The 25,940-nt window shown below is 37.5% G+C and overlaps 1 protein-coding gene across 1 annotated transcript in view; it reads left to right on the forward strand.

Annotated features, from left to right (window-relative positions):
- HACD2 (3-hydroxyacyl-CoA dehydratase 2) overlaps nucleotides 1-25,940 on the forward strand; it is a 90,821-nt gene that overhangs the window by 42,631 nt on the left and 22,250 nt on the right. The window contains exon 4 of the mRNA XM_081085429.1: nucleotides 16,494-16,582. Within this exon, the coding sequence (XP_080941555.1) occupies nucleotides 16,494-16,582 (89 nt within the window). The remainder of the gene's footprint in view (nucleotides 1-16,493; nucleotides 16,583-25,940) is intronic.

A 25,940-nucleotide genomic window follows, 5' to 3' on the forward strand; every position in this document is an offset into this window, starting at 1 on the left:
CCAAAGGAATTGTTACAACAAATTTCCACCATATTCTTTCTTCATTTATGCCATTAGTCTTTGTGGCTGCAAAGGATAATTGAAATAGCTTCTTTTAAAAAGTGTTGCCTAGCCTGGCTGGTGTGGCTCAGCAGTTGAGCGTCAACCCAGGAACCAAGAGGTCACAGGTTCGATTCCTGGTCAGGGCACATGCCCCAGGTTTGGGGCTCAATCCCCCATCCTCAGTGGGGAGTGTGCAGGAGGCAATTGATCAGTGATTCTCTCTCATCATTTATGTTTCTATTTCTCCCTCTCCCTTCCTCTCTCTCTAAAAATCAATAAAAACATTAAAAAAAAAAATGTGTTACCTAGTTCTGCATTCTGATATACTTTGTTCCTCTTAAGTCACCCAAATTTCCTTCACATTTTGGGTTCATTTTCTCAACTGTAAAAGAAAGAGTGTGTAAGTAGGATTACATTGTACATGTCAGGATTCTGACTACTGTGCATTAATCAAATAAGGGTTTCCTTTTCCCATATAAGAAGTCTGTCTTTCTGCCCTACCATCACTAGTGTGTGTGACTTCTGTCTTGGTGCATGTGACCTCATAGTTACAAGATGGCTATGATGAGTTGTGTGGTATCATGTCACATTCCAGGTGGAAAGTGGCTGCACAGGCAGGGCTTTCCATAAACTCACTTTGTTTTTTTCATGATCAGAACTGTGGCACATTGCTTCCTCCAATTCTAAGGGATTCTAAAGAAGCTAGTGTTTTATTGGGGTGTACCATACCCCAAATAAGATGTGTTCTGTTAGCAAGGAATCTAAGAGAGAGAATGGCCCTGGCTGGTGCGGCTCAGTTGGTTAGAGTGCCATCTGGTGCACCGAAGGGTTTCTGTTTGATTCCCAGTCAGGGCATGTACCCAGGCTGTGGGTTCGGCCCGTTGGGGGTGGAGGTGGGGGGAGGGGGGGGCGATGTAGGAGGCGGCCAATTGATGTTTCTCTTTTACATCAGTGTTTCTCTCTCTCTTCCATCCTCTCTAAAATCAATATGTAAAAAATAAAAGAGAGAGGGAGAATGCTCAGTGAATAAACAAATAGTATTGGCTGCACAAAAGATTTGAATGATTGCTGAAGTCCCAGCCTATTGAGCAATCCATGAGTACATCTACTTGGAAAAAGAAGATAGTGAGATTTTAGTACTTGATGTGAATAATCAAGCTGCTTTCCATTTTTTAAGTTGGATTTGAGCAGCAAAACTATCAATTGGTATATCCGTAGGTAATATACATGGTCATGTAAATCTCAGTAATGACCTTCTACATGGTCTTCTCCTCTCAGCAAAGTCTTCATTAGAATAGGGGTATTTGAATAAATAAACTCTTACAAAAGCTATACTTGAATAAGTAAACTCTTAAAAAACTTCTCATAAGTTTTCAATGTGGCTTTTTTATTATATGTGATTTTATTTTTGCTAAAATGATTGTAAATCAGCTGTGTGAAAACAGCTACCCATTAATTGTAATTGTATCTATTTTATTTTTAACAGAATTTACAATATTAAATAAAGTTATGGTGAGGTTTTTTTAAGTGAAAAGGCATTATTTTCTAAAGTAACCTTATTTTTATGTAAAAGTAACACATTGTTCAAAAGAAATTCAGCTAATATTGAAAGAAAAAGAAGGAAGTAATCTAATTAACCAGATAATAATTATTATTACCATCTTAGATATACATTTCTTTTTTTTTTAATTAGTTAAATCTTTATTGTTCAGATTATTACATTTGTTCCTCTTTTTTCCACCCATAACTCCCCTCCACCCAGTTCCCACCCCACCCTCCTCCCTCACTCCCCACCCACTGTCCTCATCCATAGGTGCACGATTTTTGTCCAGTCTCTTCCTGCATCCCTCTCACCCCTTTCTCCCCAAGAATAGTCAGTCCACTCCCTTTCTATGCCCCTGATTCTATTATAATCACCAGTTCATTCTGTTTATCAGATTATCCACTTGATTTTCAGATTCACTTGTTGATAGATGTGTATTTATTGTTCATAATTTGTATCTTTACCTTTTTCTTCTTCTTCCTCTTCTTAAAGGATACCTTTCAGCATTTCATATAATACTGGTTTGGTGGTGATGAACTCCTTTAGCTTTTCTTATCTGTGAAGCCCTTTATCTGACCTTCAGTTCTGAATGATAGCTTTGCTGGATAAAGTAATCTTGGTTGTAGGTTCTTGGCATTCATCACTTTGAATATTTCTTGCCACTCCCTTCTGGCCTACATAGTTTCTGTTGAGAAATCAGCTGACAGTCGTATGGGTACTCCTTGTAGGTAACTGACTGTTTTTCTCTTGCTGCTTTTAAGATTCTCTCTTTGTCTTTTGCTCTTGGCATTTTAATTATGATGTGTCTTGGTGTGGCCCTCTTTGGATTCCTTTTGTTTGGGGTTCTCTGTGCTTCCTGGACTTGTAAGTCTATTTCTTTCAGGTAGGGGGAGTTTTCTGTCATTATTTCTTCAAATAGGTTTTCAATATCTTGCTCTCTCTCTTCATCTGGCACCTCTATAATTCGGATGTTGGTACGCTTGAAGCTGTCCCAGAGGTTGCTTACACTATCTTCGTATTTTTGGATTCTTTTTTCATTTTGCTTTTCCGGTTTTTTGCTTCTTCGTATTTCAAATCGTTGACTTGATTCCTGCGATCCTCTGGTCTGCTGTTGGGAGTCTGTATAATGTTCTTTATTTCAGTCAGTGTATGCTTAATTTCTAGTTGGTCCTTTATCACAACCTCGAGGGTCTCATTAGATTTCTTGTAGGTCTCATTAAGTTTATCGGCAGTTTCTAGAAAATTCTTGAAAAACCTTAAAAGTGTGGTTTTGAACTCTATATCCTGTAGTTTGCTTTCCTCCATTTCTGTCATTTGTGTCCTGTTTCTTTGTCTCGCATTTTTTATGCTTCCCTGTGTTGATAAAGTGGTTTTCTGTGCTAAGTGTCCACTAGGGCCCAGTGGTTCAGCCTCCCCAATTACCTGAGGTGGACACTCTTGGTGCACCCCCTTGTGGGCTTTCTTGTTATAGTTAAGCCTTGATTGTTGTAGGTATCACTGGGAGGAATTGACCTCCAGGCCAATTGGCTGTGAGAAGCAGCTGTATCTGCAGTGGGAGAACTTCTGTGCTGGCGACACCCCTCCGGGCAAAACTTGCTTCACTGGGGCTTTGGTGCTCACTGAGTCTGCCCCCTAAGTGTGTCCTTTATGGTTCCACGGAGCTGCAAACTGGGTGGTCCCACTCTGACCTCTGGGTACATTGGCTCCTGGATCTCTAGGGAGGTGCTAATCTAGCCTCTGCCTTAGGCAATCCAGCAAAAGCCTCCCTGGAGGGCTTGGGCGGGGCTCATCCCACGGGATCAACAGGGCAGGGCTAGCAGTTATGGCTGCTCTCAGAGGCTCCGCTTCTCTATGTCCCGGTAATCGCTGCAAGCCCCTTCGAGAGAAAGCTGCCCTCGAGTTCCGACCGATGCCAGACAGTCCCGCTTCTCCCCTATGAGTCTGGGTCCCCAGAGACTCGCACGGAACTGAAGCTCAGAGCCTGAGACTCCCTCCCAATTGAAAACGACAACCGCGCCCTTAGCCGCCAGCCCGCTCCGTGTGCGCCTCGGTACCTTAGTATTTTACTTCCACACTGCGCCTCCTCTGAGTCTCGGTATGCTTTTCTCTTTCCTTCTAGTTGTAGAATTTCCACTCAGCCAGCCTTCCTGTGGTTCTGGATGATGTCCATTCCGTCTTTTAGTTGTATTTTTGAAGTGGTTGTTCGAGGCAGCAAACTCCGGTGTTTACCTATGCCGCCATCTTGGTTTCCTAGATATACATTTCTATGCATACAAAGTACTTGTATTTTAGGATAATGTATTTTAGGATTTAGGTAATAGATTTTGGAATTATTTGTGAACATAATTCAGTGTGAATACGTATATGAACTGAGATATCACTTGACATAAAAATTTGGGAAATTTTGGATAAATAACTATTTCAGCCTTCAAAAGGTAAATAAAGGTTACTGTTTAATGTCATTATTCATAGCTGAAAAATTTTAAAGTGTTTCTGGAAAAGTTAGGCATTAATAAATTCTTACTGATTTGGATTTATCTTGTAATAAGAATAAAGCTTTTGCTCTGAGCCTAGGAATTCCTTATTCCTCCTTGAGGCCATTTATTTATTTTGGGGGCTCACAATTGAAATATCAGAAAAATAGCAGATGATTGATATGAAAATAGAAATTTTTTTACAATGACCATTTAAAATTCTGTGTAGGTTTGGGTCTTTTTGTACCTGAGCATTCACTTGCCTATCATTTTTAAGCTGCAGATATATTCCACCTCTCTAGTTAAATTTAGCTGAGGAATTGTTAGGTACAGGTTATAATTGCTCTTTCTCTTTTCTTCACTTTCTCAGCCTCTGCAATACTTTGACAAGCTTCACTCCTTCTGCAAGCAGTGTTTTCAGTGTGTGTCTTTTATCGCTGTCAACAGGCTCTTTCCATGTTCTGCTGGCCTCCTACTCAGTGAATGCCACCACTGTGTCTACCCCTGCATTAGTGCAGGGATGGGAAAATAGAGCTGGGCAGTCATTGCATTTTTAACACCTATTATATGAGCAGCCCTCGGTAGACCTTTCTTTTATCCTTCTTAGATCTCTTACCTACAGTAAGAGTCAAGTTGCCCTCAAATGGTTCTTGGTGCCTTGATTACTGGCTCAAGGATTAAGTAGGTAGGCATTTCTACAAGTTTGGGTAACAGAAAAAGTGAAAAATACTGTTTTTCATTTAAATGCCACTTTAACATTATTTATTGGACAAATAATATTATGAATATAACAACGGAATTCATTTAATGAAAAGGAAAAAATGCCCTTAAATTTTGCAATTCTAGTCAACAGTTTTGTTTTTCTGTGTTTCTTTTCAGGCCTGCATATACAGTTTTTACTTTGCATATACAGTCTTTACTTTGTTATAATCAGAGTGGCTACCGGGAATTGAACCGTGACCTCCAGGTTCATGGGTCGACACTCAACCACTGAGCCACGCTTGCTGTGCAGGGTCTTGATTTTTTAAAGACAAAAATAATTGTGTTCTTAGGTACTTTGAATGTTAACCTTTGACATTGGTTTTATATATTTTAATTCTGTTCTAGTTATACATTGACCAATAATTAACCTTCTTTGAGAGTTACCACCAGATTTTAATCATAAATATTAATCTGTTTTATTCAGCTATCTATGTAACCTTGGCAAGTCACTTTACCTCTCCGGGCCTCACTTTCCTCATCTATCAGGTACTGGGTTGAACTTGAACTATTAGATCCTTTCTAGCTCTGACAGCTAAGATTTTCTTAGCTAAAGATCAGCATATTTAAGTAACCCTTGTGGTTCCTTGCTATTTTAGATTAGAATCTTTCTCATGGAAACCTTTAACAACCTTCTAGTAAAGTTAAACTTCATCTTCTTCAGTTTTCCTTACCTATCCACGTGGTTTGGTAGAGCTTTGAGAAAGAATATGGTTTGGTAAAAGTATACTTTTTGGTTTGCTTAAGTGAAATCCTGTGATTGTTGTTTTTTTTCAAGTCATAAGGGAATGACTATTCTCTTGTCATTACATCTTGTATTATTTCAAGTGACCATTGAGCTGGGTTCAGCCTTCTGAAAAAGCTTTACATATAAGAATGTTCAGAAGCATATTGAGACAAAATTTAATAAAGTTTTAAAGTAGAAATACTAGCAACATGTTTTGTTTTTTTTTGTTCAGTATTCAGGGTACTTAGGGATTGTTAACGTAAGTTAGCAAAATGTGGCTATAAATATGAGCTCAACTATCAGTTTTATTTGGCCCACTGTTTTACTAAATTCTTTTTTTTTCTTTTTAAGAAAAACTTACAATGTAGTCTTGCTGGTGAAATATATATTGAACCATCATTTCAAGGCTGCTATAAGCAGTCTGATCTAACGCCTGGAGTTCTATGATCAATAAAAATAATTGGTTGGCAAATTAGCTATTGGAATGCTAACTACAATATGCAGGTTTGAGTGAGTTTCCATGACTTATAATTGACTCATGTGTCATCTTTAGAGAATAGTTTCTAATTTTTTTTTTTTTTCAAAATGTGACAACTGCCCTAACTGGTTTGGTTCAGTGGATAGAGCATCGGCCTGCAGACTCAAGGGTCCCAGGTTCGATTCCGGTCAAGGGCATGTACCTTGGTTGCGGGCACATCCCCAGTAGGGGGTGTGCGGGAGGCAGCTGATCGATGTTTCTCTCTCATTGATGTTTCTGGCTGTCTATTCCTCTCCTTTCCTCTCTGTAAAAAATCAATAAAATATATTTTAAAAAAACAAAACAAAAACAAAATGTGACAACCTTTTATGTTATCTTCAGAAAGGTTAGGAATACATCATTTCTCTCATGCCTGTATTTTGCTCTCATTCAGAGATTAGACTTTCAGTAACTTTATTCTTAAAGAGTGGAGGCCCCAAAAGTAAACAAATTAAAAGCCTCTGAATATTTGATAAAGCCTGCAAAAAACTCATTTCATTCAGAGGCCTATGGGCCTCCATTGAAATCAATGTATTGTTACTTTTTACATGTAAGAACTTTAAGTGGAAGAAGGGCAAGCTGACAGCTGGCCATCTGAAACAGAGAGGAAACGGTAAAACAACTATAATAACAAAAAACCCCGAAAACTCTATTAAGGACATCCAGTAAACTAGAAACTACTACTATAGTCAGAGTCATTTAATATATAGAGCACCTGGTTCTATTTCTTTCATGTATACTGAGTTATACAACTGAATTGTTTTCTCTCCGTATATTGGTTGTAAAGGAGCTCAGAGCCAAGTTTGTAGTCTGCCTCAAACAAGTACACAGGCCTTCTCTCATCTATTTAGGTATTAATTTCTCCCATGGCTTTAAGATATTTTTCTACCTTTATTTTCCCTCTGCCCAACTTCCTATTTTATATTTTTAATATGTATCTTACTGTGTTTTCAGCTTTTCTCAAGTTTTCCTAATGTCTAAGAGGAGTATAGTTCTACACCCAGGGGTTTGAGAGTAAAAGTGAGATAGCCTGCCATAAATTTGAAGTCTCCCCCTTTTTTTGCTTAAGTGTAAAAATGGATTTCTCCAAAAGAATGTTTTTTCAGGGAAACATCAATGAACATGCCATATACGTATATATATCCATCCTTTGGCTTTATCTCCTAAAGTATCCATTTCAATTTAGTAAACAGTAAGCATGATTGCACTTAGTAACACTATCTTTTTAGCACAAAGAAAATGCAGTGCCCTCTTACAATTTAGTACATCTTTTAGAAATGCCAACCTCAAATAAATGCAGAGCTTATCAGATAAATGCCATAATTTTGCTATTGCTCTCAGTATAGGACACACATTTCTCTTGTCAGAATGCAGTAAAGTGTGGTTATGTAAAATGTATTAAAAGTTATTTTCTTGGTGGGGGAGGTGTCAGGTGCTGGCAACCCCAAGAGGTATGGCCAGTTTCCTGTGTTTGGAAAAAAAGAAAAGAGAATTGCCCTCTGTCCATCCTTTAAAAACAAAAACAAAAAACAGTAATCTTTTCTCTTGAATCCCATCCGTGGTCCCACCCGTCTCTTCATTTTGGCCAGAAATACTTTCTGCTTCCCTACGTTTAAGCTTGTATGCTATGAGAAAATATTTAAGAAAATTTCTGTTTAAAATTAGAATTAGTTTAGTTTCAGAATTTTATTTTTGCTAATGCCAAATAGTTAATGTCTTCTTAAGAATAATGATTTTATTAATTTTGAAGTTATAATTCATGCTTTTATAAGGAGTTCAAGCAGCGTGCAAAAGTAAACAGTAACGTTTTAAAATGGCTCCAAATTCTAGTAGTAGAACTAATTTTCATTAGTGTTAGATAAATATCTTTCCAGAGAGCATTCACTTCACATATATATTAAATAAGGAAGAAAAAGTAGATAGATGGGAGAATCAAGATCTATTGCTCATATTATACATGCTATTTTTCATTAAAATCATTGAGTTAATAAAAAATAAATAATTTATAAAACTTTTTTTTTTAACCATGAGATACATATTATATACTAAAACGTCCCTGAAATTTAACGAAATGATTATGAAAAATTTAGGTTAGAATTATGTTTAGCTATATTTTAGTTATAGGCAGTATCTCTTAATTCTATTAAGGAAATTAGTATTGTCACTTCTTCTTATATCTCTTCCTCAACTCCTTTTTTTTTTTAATCCCCCCAACCTGAGCACATGTTTATTGATTTTTTAGAGAGAGAAGGGGAGAGAGAAACATTAATATAAGAGAGAAACATACATGCCCTCTCATACATTCCCCAATAGGATCAAACCCTCAAACTAGGTATATGCTCCAAGGGGGAATCAAACCTGCAACCTTTTTGATGTACGGGACAATGCTCCAAACAACTGAGCCACACCATCCAGGGCCCTGACTCCCATTTTAAAAAACATACTATTTATTATTGTGGCTTATAAGCACTTACACTATGTTCTATAACCATAATTACTGTACTTGTTGGTAATTGTTAAGTTTTATCAATATATTTGAATGGATTCATTGCCTACTGTGGGCCCTTTTATCATGACTTCTCCATCCCTGAATTCTTTATTTTGACTTATCTCTTGTTTGACTAAATTTCTGACAGCATGTGTCTCTCAAGAAGGTCAGTCACATTGGCATTATGTGGCAAACCCTTTCATTATTTAGTGATGTTTACCTTTTGCCATTACATTAGAATGCTGTCTTGGCTGGGTATAATATTCTTGAACATACTTTCTTTCCCTTCGACCTTTGTAGTGTTGCTTCATTGTCTTCTGACATTGGATGTTGCTGTGGAGAAGTCTGAAGCCAGGCTGATTTTCTTACCACTTTGTAGGTAACTTGCTTTTTTTGTCTGGATCCATGAAATATTTTTGTAACCAAGAAATTTCTCGGTTTTACACATTCACTATCACTTGTCATTTTCTGGAACACAGTGTATTTTTTCAGTGCAAATTGAGTTTTTTTCATTTCTTGGATTATATCCTTGAATACATTTACTTTTCCATGTATTAGGTTCTCTACTTTAGGGATAACAATTATCACTGTGTTGGACTGTCTTTGTTTTCCATAATTACTATCTTCTTTCCAGTTGCTTTAATATTTGACTCCATCCCCATATATATATATTTTTTACTTTCCCCTAGATGCAATGCATGCTTTATTTTTTTTTTCTTGCATTATGTTTGTATGGTTGCCATTCCTTTTCATCTTCCTAAAGTGTAAGCTTCCCTGTCCAGTCATATTATTTGCTCTGATATAAATGTTACTGGATTCTCCCTTGCTGCATTTTCACAGTGTTTTAAGATTTAATTGTTTTCCTCTGTGAGCTAGAGTTTAAGGATTGGAGTTTTCCTTTTTATATATTCTATACACTGAGGTTAGGGCTTGGAAGAATGCATAGATATTAAAACCTAAAGCTTCAGTAATTAAAACAACATATATATGTATTGATATATAAAAAGATCTTCAGGATATTTTTTAGGGAAGAAAAGCAAGTAATAGAACAGTGTGTATAAAATGTTGCTATTATGTAAAAATTGGGGAAAATGTGAGTAAATATACCTTTATACATTCACTTACATATTTGCTGCTATATAGCTAAAATATAAACTTTGAGTGAAAGAAGGAATTAATAATTGGTTATATGTGGGAAAGGCCCCTGAGTGGTAGTAAGATGGGTTTGGGAGGGAGACTTTCTCTGAATATCTTTTAATACTTTATAAAAATTTTGAACAATGTGAATGAATTATTTAAAAATGTGAGCTCTTCCTTCTCTTCTGAGATTTAATTCCTCCATCCTGGATTCCTCAACCCTATAGAAAGTATTCCTGTAGGGAACTTTGTACCAGTCCTGCAACTCAGTGTGGGGCCTGAAAAGCTTGGCGTTGATGAACTGGCACCTGCTCAGTCACTTTTCCTACATCCCCATCACTTTCCAGGCATGTTTGTCACACTTCAGTCAGAAATTAATATTTCTCTCCAAATGTGGTCCTACTAGTGAAAATTCTCAGAATTTTATTGATTTACTTTTAGGGTTGCGGGTAGAGTAAGAAGTGTCCAATCTTTCCTTTCGTGGTTAGCATATTTAAAAATATATGGCATAAAGTTGTACCCCATTTCTTTTTGGTTGCTGCTGGTGATTTTTGTTGTTATTTAATTTTGTTACTTTTATTTTAGTAGATCTGGCATTTGGATAGACAGATTCTGATTTCACTTGTCATCATTTCACTGGCACCAACTTTGTGTCTCCTGCCTTGTTTTGGTTTGGTCTCCATTGCCCATGTATTGCTTGATGGTTGGAGCTCCTTCGCTGGTTGTAGACACTTCCTACTCTTGCTCCCAACCTTGTTGCCTTTCCTATACCTAACTTTCAACCTGGTCTTTGTCATATATAGACAATCTCCCAGCCCTACTCTCCTGGCCCATCTAAGGGCTGCATTGGGTAGGGAGGATTTTCAGTGCTGCCCTGCTTTGCTGGGCTCAGCTGCTTGGGGAATCCGGACCACCCTGGTTCTGGGGAAATAAGAAATCAATTGCCAGATCCACTTTATACAGTTTTTTCTACACACATACACATACACACATGCGCGCGCGCGCACACACACACACACATGCCTGTATTTCTTTTATCTGCTAATGTTTTACTTCAAAAGTTCAATGCCCTTTTAACATAAATTCCCATAATTATTTCTCAAGTTATAATCTTGCATTGTCAAAGATTTGCACCGTTGACAGAGATAGCTTTCTGAAACCAATAGGTAATCAAGCCATTTCCTACTTACAAATGTTTAGAAGCCTTGCACCGTCTTGAGGGAAAAGTCCTAAAAATAAGAGCTACCCCAAAGCAAATGAGTTGTAACCTAAGAGTACAAGTTCCTGAGGGCAGGGACACTGTCTCCTTCACAGTTGTATCCCCAAAATGAAGAACAATATCTGGTATGGCTTGAGGTAGGTACTCCAAAAATATTTTTTGAATTAAATATTTTTGAATTAAATTAATGAATAATAGTGGCCTACTAGTAAATTTTTTGAGTGAATTTTCATCTTGCTGATAAATTGCAGAATCTTCTTTTCATTGTCTGTAAACCAGTGGTTGGTCCGTGAGGTCCAAAAGGTTGGCGACCGCTGGTTTAAGGAAACCTTTGGAGCAGCGAGCACCAACCAATCAATTTAAGTAATTAGCAGCAACAGAAAACCTGCAACCTGCCCTGGCTGGTTTGGCTCACTGGATAGAGCGTCGGCCTGCAGACTGAAGGGTCCCAGGTTCGATTCCGGTCAAGGGCATGTACCTCGGTTACGGGCACATCCCCAGTGGGGGTTGTGCAGGAGGCAGCTGATCGATGCTTCTCTCTCATCGATGTTTCTAACTATCCCTCTCCCTTCCTCTCTGTAAAAAAAATCAATATAATATATTTTTAAAAAACAACACCTGCAGCGTAGTTATGTGACCTGACTAGGAAGTGTACCTGCAACCTTTTGGTATATGGGAGGACATTCCAACCAACTAACCCACCCCAGTTAGGGCAAGAATGTGTTTTAAGATGAAAATTTTCTTAAAATTTAATTGAGAAAAACAAAATACAGAGAGTATAAATGATATAAGTTAAACTGTTTTAAATATATATGTAAGGATTAATATCATTAAAATATTCCTGCTATCCAAAGCAATCTACATATTCGATGCAATCCCCATCAAAATACCAATGGGATTCTTTTCAGAACTAGAACAAAAATCCTAAAACTTATATGGAACCACAAAGGACCCTGAATAGCTGTAGCAATCTTGAGAAAGAACAAAGTTGAATGTATCTGCTTCCTGATTTTAAGCTATATTACAAACCTGTGATTAAAACAATATGGTACTGGCACAAAACCAGATACATAGATCAACAGAACAAAATAGAGAGCCGAGAAAATAAACTCTCACTTATATGGTCAATTAATTTATGACAAAGGAAGCAATAATACACAATGGAGAAATGATAGTCACTTCAATAAATGGTATTGGAAAAAGTGGACAAATACATGCCAAAAAAATTTAAACTGAGCAACTTATACCATATACAAAAAATAGACTCAAAATGGTTTAAAGACTTAAATGTAAGATCTAAAACCATAAAATTCATTGAAGAAAATATAGGTAGTAAACTTTTTTGACCTCAGTCTTTTAAAATATATTTTTATTTATTTCAGAGAGGAAAGGAGAGATAGAAACATCAGTGGTGACAGAGAATCGTTGATCAAGCTCAAAAGCCAGGCATGTGCCCTCACCAGGAATTGAACCATGATTTCCTGGTTCATAGGTTGATACTCAGCCACTGATTGAGTCACACCAGCGGGGTTTGACCTCAGTCTTAGTAGTATCTTTTTGGATATGCCTTCTCTGGCAAATAAAATAAGAGCAAAAATAAACAATTGGACTACATCAAACTAAAAAGCTTCTGCACAGTGAAGAAAACCATTAACACAACAAAAGGACAAGTTTCTGAATGGGAGATAGTCACAAATGATATATTTCACAACGGGTTAATATTCAAAATATACAAGGAAGTCATACAACTCAACATCAAAAAACATTTACCAGTAAAAATGAGAAGAGGACATGAATTGTCATTTCTCCAAGGAACACATGCAAATGACCAACAGGCAGATGCAAATCAAAACCACAATGAAATATCATTTCATACCTGTCAGATGGTTGTTATAAAAAGTTAACCAGCCGAAACCGGTTTGGCTCAGTGGATAGAGCATCGGCCTGCGGACTGAAAGGTCCCAGGTTCGATTCCGGTCAAGGGCATGTACCTGGGTTGCGGGCATATCCCCAGTAGGAGATGTGCAGGAGGCAGCTGGTCGATGTTTCTCTCTCATCGATGTTTCTAGCTCTCTATCTCTCTCCCTTCCTCTCTGTAAAAAATCAATAAAATATATTTAAAAAAAAAAAAAGTTAACCAATAACAAGTGTTGTCTAGAATGTAGAGAAAAGAGAACCCTATAGCACTGTTGGTGGGATTGTGAATTGGTGCAGGCACTATGGAAAACAGTATAGAGATTCCTTTAAAAATTAAAAATAAAACTACCATTTGACCTGGCAGTTCCACTTCTGGCTATTTATTTAAACACACACACACACACACACACACACACACACACCATTAACTCAGAAAGATACAGGGAGGGACAAAAGTAGGTTTACAGTTGTTTGTATGGAAAATAATGCAATAATAAATAATGCAAGAATAAACTATTTTGCATACTCAAAACTATATATTTACTTTTATCCAACCTTGTATATGTATCCCTATGTTTGTTGCAGCATTTTTTACAATAGCCAAAATATGGAAGCAACGTTGGTGTCCCATCAATAGATGAATGGATAAAGAAGGTGTGGTACTCATCAGTAAAAATGAAATCTTGCCATTTGCCTTTTTGTTTTGCTGTGCAGAAGCTAAAGGGTCTCTAAAATCCCAAACATTCAGTTATTACAAAGGCTTCACCTCTATTGTTAAGAAACCCTATGTCCATTGGCAGTCAGTCCCTTTCCCTCCTAACCTCCCAGACTCGGTAATCTACTTTCAATCCCTATAGTTTGCCTATTCTGGACTTTCATATAAATTGAATCATGCAACATATGGTCTTTTGTCACTGGCTTCTTTCAGCATAATGTTTTCAAGGTTCATCAATAGAGTAGTATATGTCAGTACTTCATTTCTTTTTACTTATTTATTACTTTTTATTTACTTTATTTCTAATGTTTTATTGTATAGATATACCACATTTAATTTATTCATTCATCTGTTGGACATTTTGATTGTTTCCACTTTTGTGTGACTTATGTTTTCATTTCTCTTGGATATATATCTACGAGTAGAATTGCTGGGTCATGTGGTAATTCTGTATTTAACACTTTGAGGCACTGCCAGACTGTTTTCCAGACTGGCTGTACCCTTTTATAACCCCATCAGCAGCGTATGAGGGTTCCAATATCAAAATATCCTCATTAATATTTACATATGGTGTAAGGAAATGTTCTAACTCCATTCTTTTGCATGTTATTATCTGTCTTTTTTATCATAGCCATCCTAGTGGATGTGAAGGATAGGTCATTATGGTTTTCATTTGCATTTCCCTGATGACTAATGGCAATGTGCATTCTTTGGAGAAATCTCTATTCAAATCTTTGCCTACATCTTAAATTAGGTAATTTGTCTTTTTATCGTTAACTTGTAAGAATTCTTTATATATTTTGGATATAAGTCTTCCCTTTGCAGATATTTTCTCCTGTCTGTAGGTTGTCTCTTCACTTTGATGATGTCCTTTAAAGCACTTGAGTTTAATTTTGATGAAGTCTAATTTATTTATATTTTCTTGTGCCTTTTATGTCTTTCATACCTAATAAACTATTGCTTAATCCAAGGGCACAAAGATTTACATCTGTCTTTTTTCCCAACAGTTTTATAGTTTTAACTCTTCTATTTAGAACTTTGATCGATTTTGAGTTAATTTTTGTATATGGTGTAAGGAAGTGATCCAACTCCATTCTTTTGCATGGGGCTATCCAATTGTCCCAGCACCATTTGTTGGGGGGAAAAAAACAATTTTTTTCCCATTGAATTGTCTTAGCCCTCATGTTGAAAATCATGCAACTATAATTCTGGATTCCCAACTTTATGCCATTGACCTGTATGTCCATACATTAATGTTTTTCTTTCATTCATTTTACAAAGATTTATTAAGCATTTTTATTTGCTAAGCATTGCTTGACATGTCCATGTTACTTGTTTTGCTTTGGGGAACCAAACCATCCCTCTTGGAGCCCAAATCCTCTTTTTTAAAAATATATTTTTCTATTGATTTATTGACTTTAAGGAGAGAGAAGGAAAGAGAGAGAGAGAGAGAGAGAGAGAGAGAGAGAGAGAGAGAGAGAGAGAAACATCATTTTGTTGTTCCATTTATTTCTGCATTCATTGGTTGCTTCTTTATGTGCCCTGATTGGTGATCAAACCTGCAACCTTGGCTTATTGGGACAATGCTCTAAACAACTGAGCAGAGCAATGCAAATCCTCTTTCAGAAACTCATTCTAACAGTTTACAGCATCTCTTTTTCTTAATGAGATATAAAGTGATTTCCTTTCATTGCCAAACCTGTAGAGGCAGTTAGTTATATTTCTATCTGATTTGTACATGGTCTTCTGGCAAATTGTAGTTTGTCCAACTATATAAATGTCCAGAACTCTGAGTGCATTTTAGAGGGTTTGGATATTGGCCTGGGATAGCCCAGTAAATGTGTTGAAGATGAGATTAGTTTTAAAGTGGAAGAAGGATCTGGGACTATGGTGAGAGGTTCCTGGCAGGTGTGGAATGGCCCACATGCAACTCAATAGATCTAAGAAGTTGGTAAGTCTAGTTACTGCAACAGTAAAGCCAGAGAAATGGTGGGGGGCTGCTGGATTGTATACCCATAATTCTGCTTTTAGATTTTATTTTAGTAGCAAACGCTTGCCAGTGTAAAGTTACAAGAGAAAATTATGTTTGTAGATATGGCTTATTGCTGGGTTTAAGATGATCTAAAGGAGGCAAAAATTTTATACAGTGGTGGTAGCTGGTCTCTAGATAGAGATTGTGGTTATAGAAATTGAAGGGAGAGGCCAAAGAAATGCAAACTTAGCAGAACTTGAGGAGTACATAAAATAATTAAGTCTGATTCCAGTGTTTCAACTTGAGGACATTGGGAGGATAATTGTACCCATGCTTACTGTAATAAACAAGGTGAGAAGAAATGGTTTGTAAGGATAATAAACTTTGATTTTGCTATGCTTGTTGGCAAAATCTTCAAGTGAATTATAAAAGATACCAACATAACCATTAGATAGTATAACAAGTCTGATATTTAGGAGCTTCCAACATTCATTAGATACATATTGGAGTATATTTACCACTAAAATTCATATTCACTGTAGGAATAGGGTTATTAGTGGGACATATACCCCAAATATGCAGGTTGATTTTCCTTCTATGGGTGCCTATTCATTTTTGAAACCCATATTATAAATGAACTTTCAGTGTCTAATTTTAAAGGTTAAGCAATGGTTTTATTTTTTCTACCTATATGATAAGTGTAAAAAATATTTCACTTGGTTAGGCGTAAGAAGAATACCTAGATTCCATGGTTTGCTATTGTAATTATGCCTATTATTGTTTTCAGGGAGGAAAAAGTTTTTAATATTTACTACATTGAAAAACAGTCTATATAGCAATAAAGATAAGTTTCAGTGTGAAGTTGTTTTTGTGTCCAAACATTGAAATTATAATGTTTTAGAGAATTTATTTAGAAAATTTACTTCATGTTGAAACTTAGTAAATAAACATAATTTATTTATCCATCCTAAAATTTCTTTCAGGAATTGTTCCATCTTCTGTTGTCCTGACTTCTTTCCAAGTAATGTCAAGAGTTTTTCTAATATGGGCAGTAACACACAGTGTCAAAGAGGTAAGTGTTCATATAGACTGAAATAAAATAACATCGGCACTAACAAATGCTAGTCAATTTTTCTTTCTCACCTATATGTTATATCTAAAGATGGAGTCCTATTTCACATCAGTGTAGCACAGATAAAATTCATATTCACTGTAGGAATAGGGTTATTAGTGATAAATGTACCCCCAAAATGCAATGTTGTTAAAGAGAAGACTGATTAAATGAAAAGTCCTACAATCTTTGAACCTATGGAGATTTGGAGGTGTACATGTATGTAGTCTGCAAATCGGTTATATTGTTCTGGTATCTTGCTTGTATCCAGCACACTAAAATCTAGACAACTGCATCCTTACAGTAGGGCTATTGTGGGAGTAGAGGATATTAATTCATTCCCAGAACAGTCCAATCTTTTTTTAAAATATTTTTTTTTATTTTTCAATTAGTATTATATTAGTTTCAGGTGCACCCTGGTAAATCAAGTACCCATCTGATACCATACATGGTTATTACAATATTATTGACTATTTCATATGCTGTACTTTATTTTACATCTCTGACTGTTCTGTAACTACCAGTTTGTACTTTATCCCTTCATCTTCTTCACCCATCCCTCCAAAACCCTCCCCTCTGGCAGCCTTCAAAATGTTCTCTGTACAGAACAGTCTGATCTTTATAGGACCAGGAGAAACAAACTTGTTTCCACCCAGGCTACCAGGATTAATGGAATTCACAAATGTGCTGAGTCTATGCTCTTTGCTGGGGAGGTGAATGCTCTTTGCTGGGGGCTTGGGTTAGAGCTACCCAGGCAGACCCAGGCCCAGGGATAGTCCTTGCAAGAACTGGGGGAAGAAAACCATCATTACCATAAGTGTGAACTCACAACTAAGCTTTCATTTTCTAGTATTGAGGAAGGAGGTTGTTTTCCTATATGTTTTTTGCTTTTTAAAAGTCATTTCTTTCTTGGTAATGTCACCTTGAGGTAAAGTACCTGTAGCTACTATGAGGATTCATGTTTTATTTTTTCAGTCCCAAAAACCTATCACCAACATTATTGGATTCTTTGGGGCTCATGAAATGCACTCTTATCCATTAGCATTATTCCAATGTTTTCTTTGCCCTCTCTTCTTCCGAAATTTCTGCCAAAACATTTTGTTTGGGGGGATTTATTTTGACAGTTTCATTTGTATTTCAACTGAATTTTAAAAACTTTTTATTGGTATATGGTGTAGATAAATAACAGAAAAATGCACATAGCTAATGAGTTTTTAACCAGAGTTGATGAAGCTATTATTATTTTTGTAAAATTCATATGGAATTTGTAGATGCCAAGCTTTTATTTTTAAGTTCTCTCATTCTTTGAAGATGTCTAAACTGTCTATGCAGGGAGAATGTATTCTTTTTTTTTTTTTTTTAATTTTTTTAGAAGTACAACAGTTTATTTCTGTATTACTCGGTTCTTTTTTTTTTTCTTTTTAATCTTTATTGTTGAAAGTATTACATAGGTCCTCCTTTTTCCCCCATTAACCTCTTCCAGCCCTCTCATATCCTCCCCCCACCAGGCCCTCACCACCCCATTGTCTGTGTCCACGGGTTATGCATATATGGATATAAGTTCATTTATTGATCTCTCCCCACCCATCCTCCCCTGCCTTTCCTCCGAGGTTCAACAGTCTGTTCATGCTTCTTAGATTCTGAGTCTGTTTTTGATCATCAGTTTATTTGGTTCATTAGATTCCACATATGAGTGAGATCTTGTGATACTTATCTTTCTCTGACTTTCTTATTTCGCTCAGTATAATACTCTCCAGGTCCATCCATGCTGTTGCAAATGATAAGAGTTCATTCTTTTTTATTGCTATGTATTATTCCATTGTGTAGATGTACCACCGTTTTTTAATCCACTCATCTACTGATGGGAACTTAGGTTGTTCCAAATCTTAGCTATTGTAAATTGCGCTGCTATGAACATAGGGGTGCATATATTCTTTCTAATGAGTGTTTCTTCTTTTTGAATGGTCACATAGCTTAAAAAAAAAATGTTAAAAAAAAACAGGCAAATAAATCCGAATGAAGCATATTGCCCTTTGTTCTCACTTTTGTTTATGGAGTAAGGGAAAGTTACTTTACTTGTTCCATGTAACCTCTTCACTCATTATAAAACTCTTTTATAAATCATCAATTTTAACCTATATTTCTTGCTCTCTTACTTTCGTGTGTACACTATTTCTTTTTCGTTTTAAAAACAATTCATAGTTTTAACTTCCCAATAGTCTCAAGTGACCTATTTCTTTCTGATAGTAACTCATTTACATTCTTAAATAGGTAATTATGTACTTTCAATATTTGCTATTGAAAGGTATGTGAAGACAGAGTACTGTCAACTATGGAGTGTTTAATCGGTTTGCCAGTACAGTCACATATTAATTGTGCAGGTGCTAATGCTCCAGCTGATGGATTATTCATGGCCTCTGCTTCTCCTCTCAGGGACTACTTCTCTGCTTCTTGGTCCTTCTGGCAAACAGGCTAGCAAGTAAATAAATGCTTACAAATCAAGTCAGGCAAGTTAGCCATATTACTATTAGCAGCATTTGCCAGGATTTCCTAGGCAGATCATTAAGACTGCTTGACTGAAAAAGCTATTAAGTATCTTAGGATTACAGGTACATGGAGCTGGCCATTGTCCTCAGTAACTGCGCTGCCTAACAGATGGATAACCTTGACATTTAGCAGATGGTGTCATATTTGAGCTGTTCAGTAGTTTAAGTTATATATTTGTTACATTTACATATTAAAAATTATTTCTCTGTAACCAAATTTAACCAATTTCTACTATTATTAACATTGTTTTTTTTAAGACTGTAGTACAGTAAATTTTATTGTCTTTCTGCCACCTCTGGTGACACTTTTACATATGCCCTACTGATCAGCTGACTTCATTCTTAGGTAAGTGGGATACACAGTTTCTGCTATTCCAGGATCACAGTTTCTCCTCATTTTCCTTTTCTTTGAACAGAACTCATTCATCTTTTTTTTTTTAAATCTTCACTCAAGGGTATTTTTCCATTGATTTTTAGAGAGAGTGGAAGGGAGAGGGAAAGAGAGAGAAATATTGGTGAGGGAAACACATTAGTGGTTGCCGCCTGCACAAGCCCCAACCAGGGCCCCAGTTGGGGAGGAGCCTGCAACCAAGGTACATGCCTCTGAGCGGAATTGAATCTGGGACCCTTTAGTCCCCAGACCGCGGCTCTATCCACTGAGCCAAGCTGGCTAGGCCTTAAAATATATATATGTGTATATATATATATATATTTCAGAGAGGAAGGAAGAGGGGAAAGATAGATAGAAACATCAGTGATGAGAGAGAATCATTGATCGGCTGCCTCCTGCACCCCCTACTGGGGGTCGAGCCCACAACCTGGGCATGTGCCCTTGACTAGAATCAAACCTGGGACTCTTCGGTCTGCAGGCCGATGCTCTACCCACTGAGCAAAACCATCCTGGGCCATCATTTTTTTATAGCACCCTACCCCAAGTCATTGATAGTAACTTGAAAAGCCTGTTTCTGTGGTATTTCAGAGGCCATCGTCTGTCGCCTTTCCTCAGCCCCTTCTCTTAGCCAAATGCTATTTTCCTGCCTTAGAGTTTTATATTAGCTATAATTCATTGTGTTCTATACAGCATTACAGATGACTTCCCTACCAAATTTCATTATTTTGTTTCCTGAAACATCTTTAAAATATCTTTATTTTCCTTATATTCAGCTATGTTTACTTTAATGGTGGGAACCACATAACTAATGCATCAGGAAATCGATTCTTAAGTAGCTGCTTAGTAAAATGTATCTCACCTTCTCATAGTAATATTCAGATTCTTTTCATACTACTCTACTTTCATTCTCTGTTTCTTCTTAGCTCCCAGTGCCCTCTGCAGTGGATGAGATCGCTTCGTGTTCACAGCATTCCATGTGGACTTGGACTCTTGCTCCACCCCCTCTGACCAGCTCACATTTTCCATGCTCATTCCCTTGTTTTTCTGTAATTGTACATGATGTGCTAAGGTAGAGCCTATATACCTTTGAGAACTCAGTACTTACTTTTATCATACTTGAGGTATATTTTCTTTTAATAGGTCCTCCTGACTTGTCATTTTAATTCTCTCCCCCATGGTAATGCTAGTCCCATAAATGTCACCATGTACATTGTAGAACTAAAAGGTGATGATTTTCTTCTGTGACATGTTAGGACCCACCCATCAGCTAGTGTGACACCTTGATTGGCAGGATATTAAAAGGAAAAATGTGGTCTCTATGTTCAAAACCTCTTCCTTGACCTAACATAACATAACCTTCCTACTTCTTTCCTTTTGAAGAGAAAAAAGTAAAGCATAAAGCTTCTGACAAAAACAAGCGTCTGGTGCAGTGGGCCTGGGAGATACAGGAAAGAATAAGCAATTGTGGCTAACCTCTTTCCTTTCCACTGTTCCCACCGGTCTCCCAGACCTGAACTGACTCCTCACCCCTTAACCGAGCTGGCCCTCTTGCTACAGCAGGCCTTCCTGGGCGTTCATTCCTCTCATCCCCTGCTGGAGTCTGTTCTTTCTCTTCAATTGATGTAAAACAAGATTGAGATCTTTCAGCATGAACTGCAGTAGAAATGCCACCCCTCAAAAACAGACAAGTTCATAGGATACTTGTTCTTCCTTGTCTGAAAGTAGCTAAGCCAAGCCCCAGATCCCTGGCACACATGTAGACCATGTCCCTTTCCCTAGCCCAGCCCTCCACATTGTCTCCTGAGTTCTTAGTGTGAGATCAGAAGTCCCCGGTCACCTCCATGGGCAGAGGTGAGAAGGAAGTTGCTAGACTCACTGTGGCTTTAGCCCAAGTGCATCGTACTCTACTAAGGTAATTTACATGAAATAGAACTATATACTGGAATGCTGAGTCTTCTCTCCTTTCTTTCTCACCCTTTGTCACTAGTAGGGAAAGGGATGTTTTCCCGCATTCTTCTGGAATGTTCTGTGAGTGCTCCTGATTTCACCGGTCAGCTGTTTCCTACCTCTTTCTGGCATGCTACTGGGCTTTATGACACTGAATCTGTCATTCTTGCCAACTTCTTAGCAAGATGCTCACAAAAAGATTATAATCAGTGTTTAAGAATGTTAGTAACCTCCAGTTTTTTTTTATCATTATGCTGGTTTTTGTTTGATGCATTGTAGTTTACAGAGGGCTGTATTAAAATATATTATGACCATTCACTCTTGACCACCGTCCCTAGAGGTGGGTTGTAGCTTCCTCCATTTAGAGTTTGGAATCCAGAGCAGCAAAGTGACTGTCACTCACCCAGTAAATGGCAGAGTTGACTTCCCACTGCATCAGAGTATCCTTCTCACCCTTTATCAATGTGCTGGAACACATCCTTATTTTCACCGGCTCTCCATGCCTTGTCCTGTATGGAGTTGAACACCCCCGTCTCAGATCCAGAGCACATTTCCTCTTTAATATTTCTGTTATGCCCCTGGCATATTGAGAGATGACTCTCCAGTCAAATCATTTATCCCTGAAATGCACACACCAGCTGGCCCTGTGTGCTTGTCTGCAACATTTTGCCTATTTGCTCCTCTGGAGTTTTTTGTTGTTGTTGTTAAGTGCTCAAGTGGCTCTGTGATGAATTCCTGCAAGTAGTTGGCCTCTTTCCATGAAAGTTTCAAGACTTTTTTATATTGGGGTTTATGGACAATTTGGAACAGAATTACCCAAGCAAGGTTATTAAAAATGCACATTCCAGGTCCCGTCCCACACTTGGGAGTGGAGCCAGAGAATCTTCACTGTTATTAAGCTCCTCGGATAATTTTATGAATTCTGCGGTTTGAGAAACACTCTGAGATACTGTATGTTGTGCTGTAACTTTTATTTGACCCTTCTCTTTTCTTGATTTTTCTTCATGTTTCTACTTAATTTATATGAATCCTAAGCAATGTTTAGCATTTGTTTCTACGTTTAAGAGCCATCGTTTCATTCCTGAAGAATAAAACCCTTCAAGTTCCGAGAGGCAGAAGGAATCTAGCTGCTTCACTTGGGGGTGGTTGCCGGGAAGAGCACTGTCCTGTGCGTGTGCGTCACATGCCTGGCCACAGCACCCGGCAGTGTTAGGTCGTTCCCACCTGAGCAGATATTGTGCAGACAGCTCTCTCCCTGGGACTTACCAAGAAATGTTACCCTCCTTGTACAGTCTTGTTGTGTTCTTTGTAATTCAGACTCAGGAGTCTAGAGCATGGAGGCTTAGTGTCCCTAACTTACGTGAGGCGTTAATAATGTTTTTGACACTACCCTGTGCCTTAGGACATAGCACTTTTGTTTTCTCAGTCTTGTTTTTCTCATCTGTAAAACGGTAACACTATTATCTGTCCTGCTATGTCAGAGTTTTTGTGAAGATTAAATGAGAAAAATATATTTAAAACAAGGCAGCAGTATTTAACAACCAAGGTTTCTAGCATGTAATTGTTGCTGAACAGCTTCTAAATCCCTGATACAGCAATTTCACTGTGGAAGGAATGCTCCTTCCTTCATAGATGGAACACAGTTTTTTTTTCTTCTTCCTTTCCTCTTCTTTTTCACTCTTACTAAAATACTGAGAAAGGTAATATCCTGGCGCCCACACTGCTGGCCCTGTTGTAGTTGCATTCAGGTCGTTGTGGGTCCTCCATCTGCGATCACAGTGTGCTCGTGATTTTCCACCTCCTAAGGTTGCTTTCTTGTTGGCATTTCCTGTGGTTGCATTCGCTTCTGTCCCTAGCAGGTATCCATGAGCATGGCGTCTCACTGAGGCAGGAAGAGTATCTTCTTGTCCTCCTCCATCAGGTGAGGAGCTGAAGTGCTGCCTGCGTGTGGGCACATCATCTCTCCTCAGGCATCATGCTTGGACCAGAAGTCTTTTCGCCCACTGCCCTTTCCACAGTGACATTCCACCTCAGTTAGCAAAGGCCATTGGGATACACTCAGTATCTTTTGGCCCCGTTGAATGCTGGATGTCTAAAATTCTCCACCCTATTCCATCTTACTTTCTATTTTAAATATTTCTGTAGGTGGCTCTGCATCACCATCACTTTTAAAACCAGCACCTCTCCTAAAGGTAGAAAACCTCATTATTTGATTGTTAATCAGGCACTGTCAAACTTTAGACAACTCCTAGACAAACTCCGCAGTACTCCAATGTCACTTTCCACATCTGTTAATAATGGACACTTAAAGATACTTTCCTCATGGCTGGATGGTTTATTTTGCCATTGCCTATCTTTTAGCACAGGTGATTTGCCAAAATCAGATTATCTACTTTTCTCTTCCTGTTTTTCTGTCTATCCCTCTCCAACATTTTCTTGAGCTGTGTGTAAACGTTTTATTTCAAAATATTGAAAGATATTTAGATCCTGTTCAGTCACTGTAGGTTCTCTTCTGACATGCCATGTTGCATCTTGCTCCCATTATCTTAGTTCTTTTGTAGCCCTTGAAAAACTCCACTGGAACTCAGTTCAAAATATATTTTACTCTGATGGTACTGTGCTTTGAAAATTGTCAGTTAAAAAACAAAAACAATAAACATCTTAAACTATGCAAGCCACTTCCTACAGAACATATCCCCCCTTGTCAGTTAATACAAGGTGGGGCAAAAGTAGGTTTACAGTTGTATGTGGAACAGTTTGTTCTTGTATTATTATTTATTAATTATTGTATTATTTTTCATACAAACAACTTTAAACCTACTTTTGCCCACCCTGTCCTTGACTAGGTTCCAAGCTGAACAAAATCAGGAAACTGGTTTAATTTGTCTTTGATGTTTAGGTAGTCTCTTTAGGTACTGCCGCTGCTTAAAAAGAATAGGCAGCCTGTCCAGAGCCAGGTCTGGTTGATTGCAGTCCTGGGTTTAACAAATATGCTTGACTTCTGACACTAGGAAACTGTCATGGAAAAGGAATGAGAATGAAGGAAGAAAAAAATAGTTTCCCAGATAAGTACATGAGATTTACGGGCTGGGAGCCTAAGTGGTTTCAGCTTCGATTGTATGTCATTGGCTTGAATTGAAGAATCACCCAGGGAAACAAAGCTCTGTGCCAGAACTGTGCTGTCAAGTTTCATTGTCAGCGGTGAGTTTCCAGTGAGTGAGTTCTGGCATTCAAATCAATTTTCACCTGTGGTTGGAAAGTGAAATGAATTAAGATGCTTATTTAGAGTATTTATTCAAACCAATAATAATAATAACTTTTGGGTATATGTAGGGATGAAACATGTTGCTTACCAAGTTTTTCTAGATTAAGTGTTTCATCTCCAGGCATTATCCAGTAGAATTTTCCACAGTGGTGGAAACATTCCATATCTGTGCTGTCTGTTCAGTACCTACTTACTATATGAATCCCTGAAATGAGGTTAGTATGACTGAGGAACTGAATTTTAATTTCATTTTATTTTACTTAGCCACATGTGATTGGAGGTTACCATATTGGACAGTGCAGCTGTAGATGTTCAGTGTTCAGTGTAATATTTACCATTCTCTTGATTTCAGTCCATTAGGTTTTTATGTATTTTATCTCATATATACATGACTGTGATTTTTTTAAGAAACCAAAACGTCAAAGCAAATTAATATGGTATACTTGGTATGCATTATTCTTTAAATCCAGGGATGTTTTTAGTGGCCTAGGTTGAGTTGTTATAAAAATCCTAATTTCAGGTGTGGGAATCTGTGGATGGTGGTTTCATCTGCAGTGGTAGCCCCTGATTAACTGGCGAGGCCTGCAGCTTGGCTTCCTCAGTGGATTCACCATGATGGCATGTCCCCAGGTTTACCTTGTTGAAAACTATTTCTCAGGCTTTTTCTTTTTTGAGTTAAAAGGTACCATAGAAGAATAGTCAACATTATTATCCTAACGAGCTCAGAGATTCTCATTTCACACTGTAAAAGTGAAATGATTGGCATGCATCATGAGCATTGCTAAAATATGTCAGCAAAGTCAAGGAAAGTTAAAACTTATTACCTATAAACTGCTTTTAAACAGGTCTGCCCACAGTACAATGAGTGGCATTTTTAAAGCATTGATTAATATTCATTTGAAAATTTAATAAATGGCAAGAGGAACTATCTCTTAAATCACTTGTTCCTTTGCCAAGTTGGTTCTTTATATACTGTAGCTTTTTCATCATAACTTTATTTTCAAGCATGGATATGGAGTTTCAATAGTTTAATTAAAAATACTTAATCTGGCAAGAATACCAGTATGTTCACCCTCCTGACAGTGGTTTGCACAGTGAATGCCGCAGGTAACTGGTCTCCCTGGGAATCTTGAGAAATCATCACCTTGCCACTGCTCCTATGAGAGATAT

This window comes from Myotis nattereri (assembly GCF_964212035.1).
Source record: "Myotis nattereri genome assembly, chromosome: 3".
Lineage (NCBI taxonomy): Eukaryota > Metazoa > Chordata > Mammalia > Chiroptera > Vespertilionidae > Myotis > Myotis nattereri.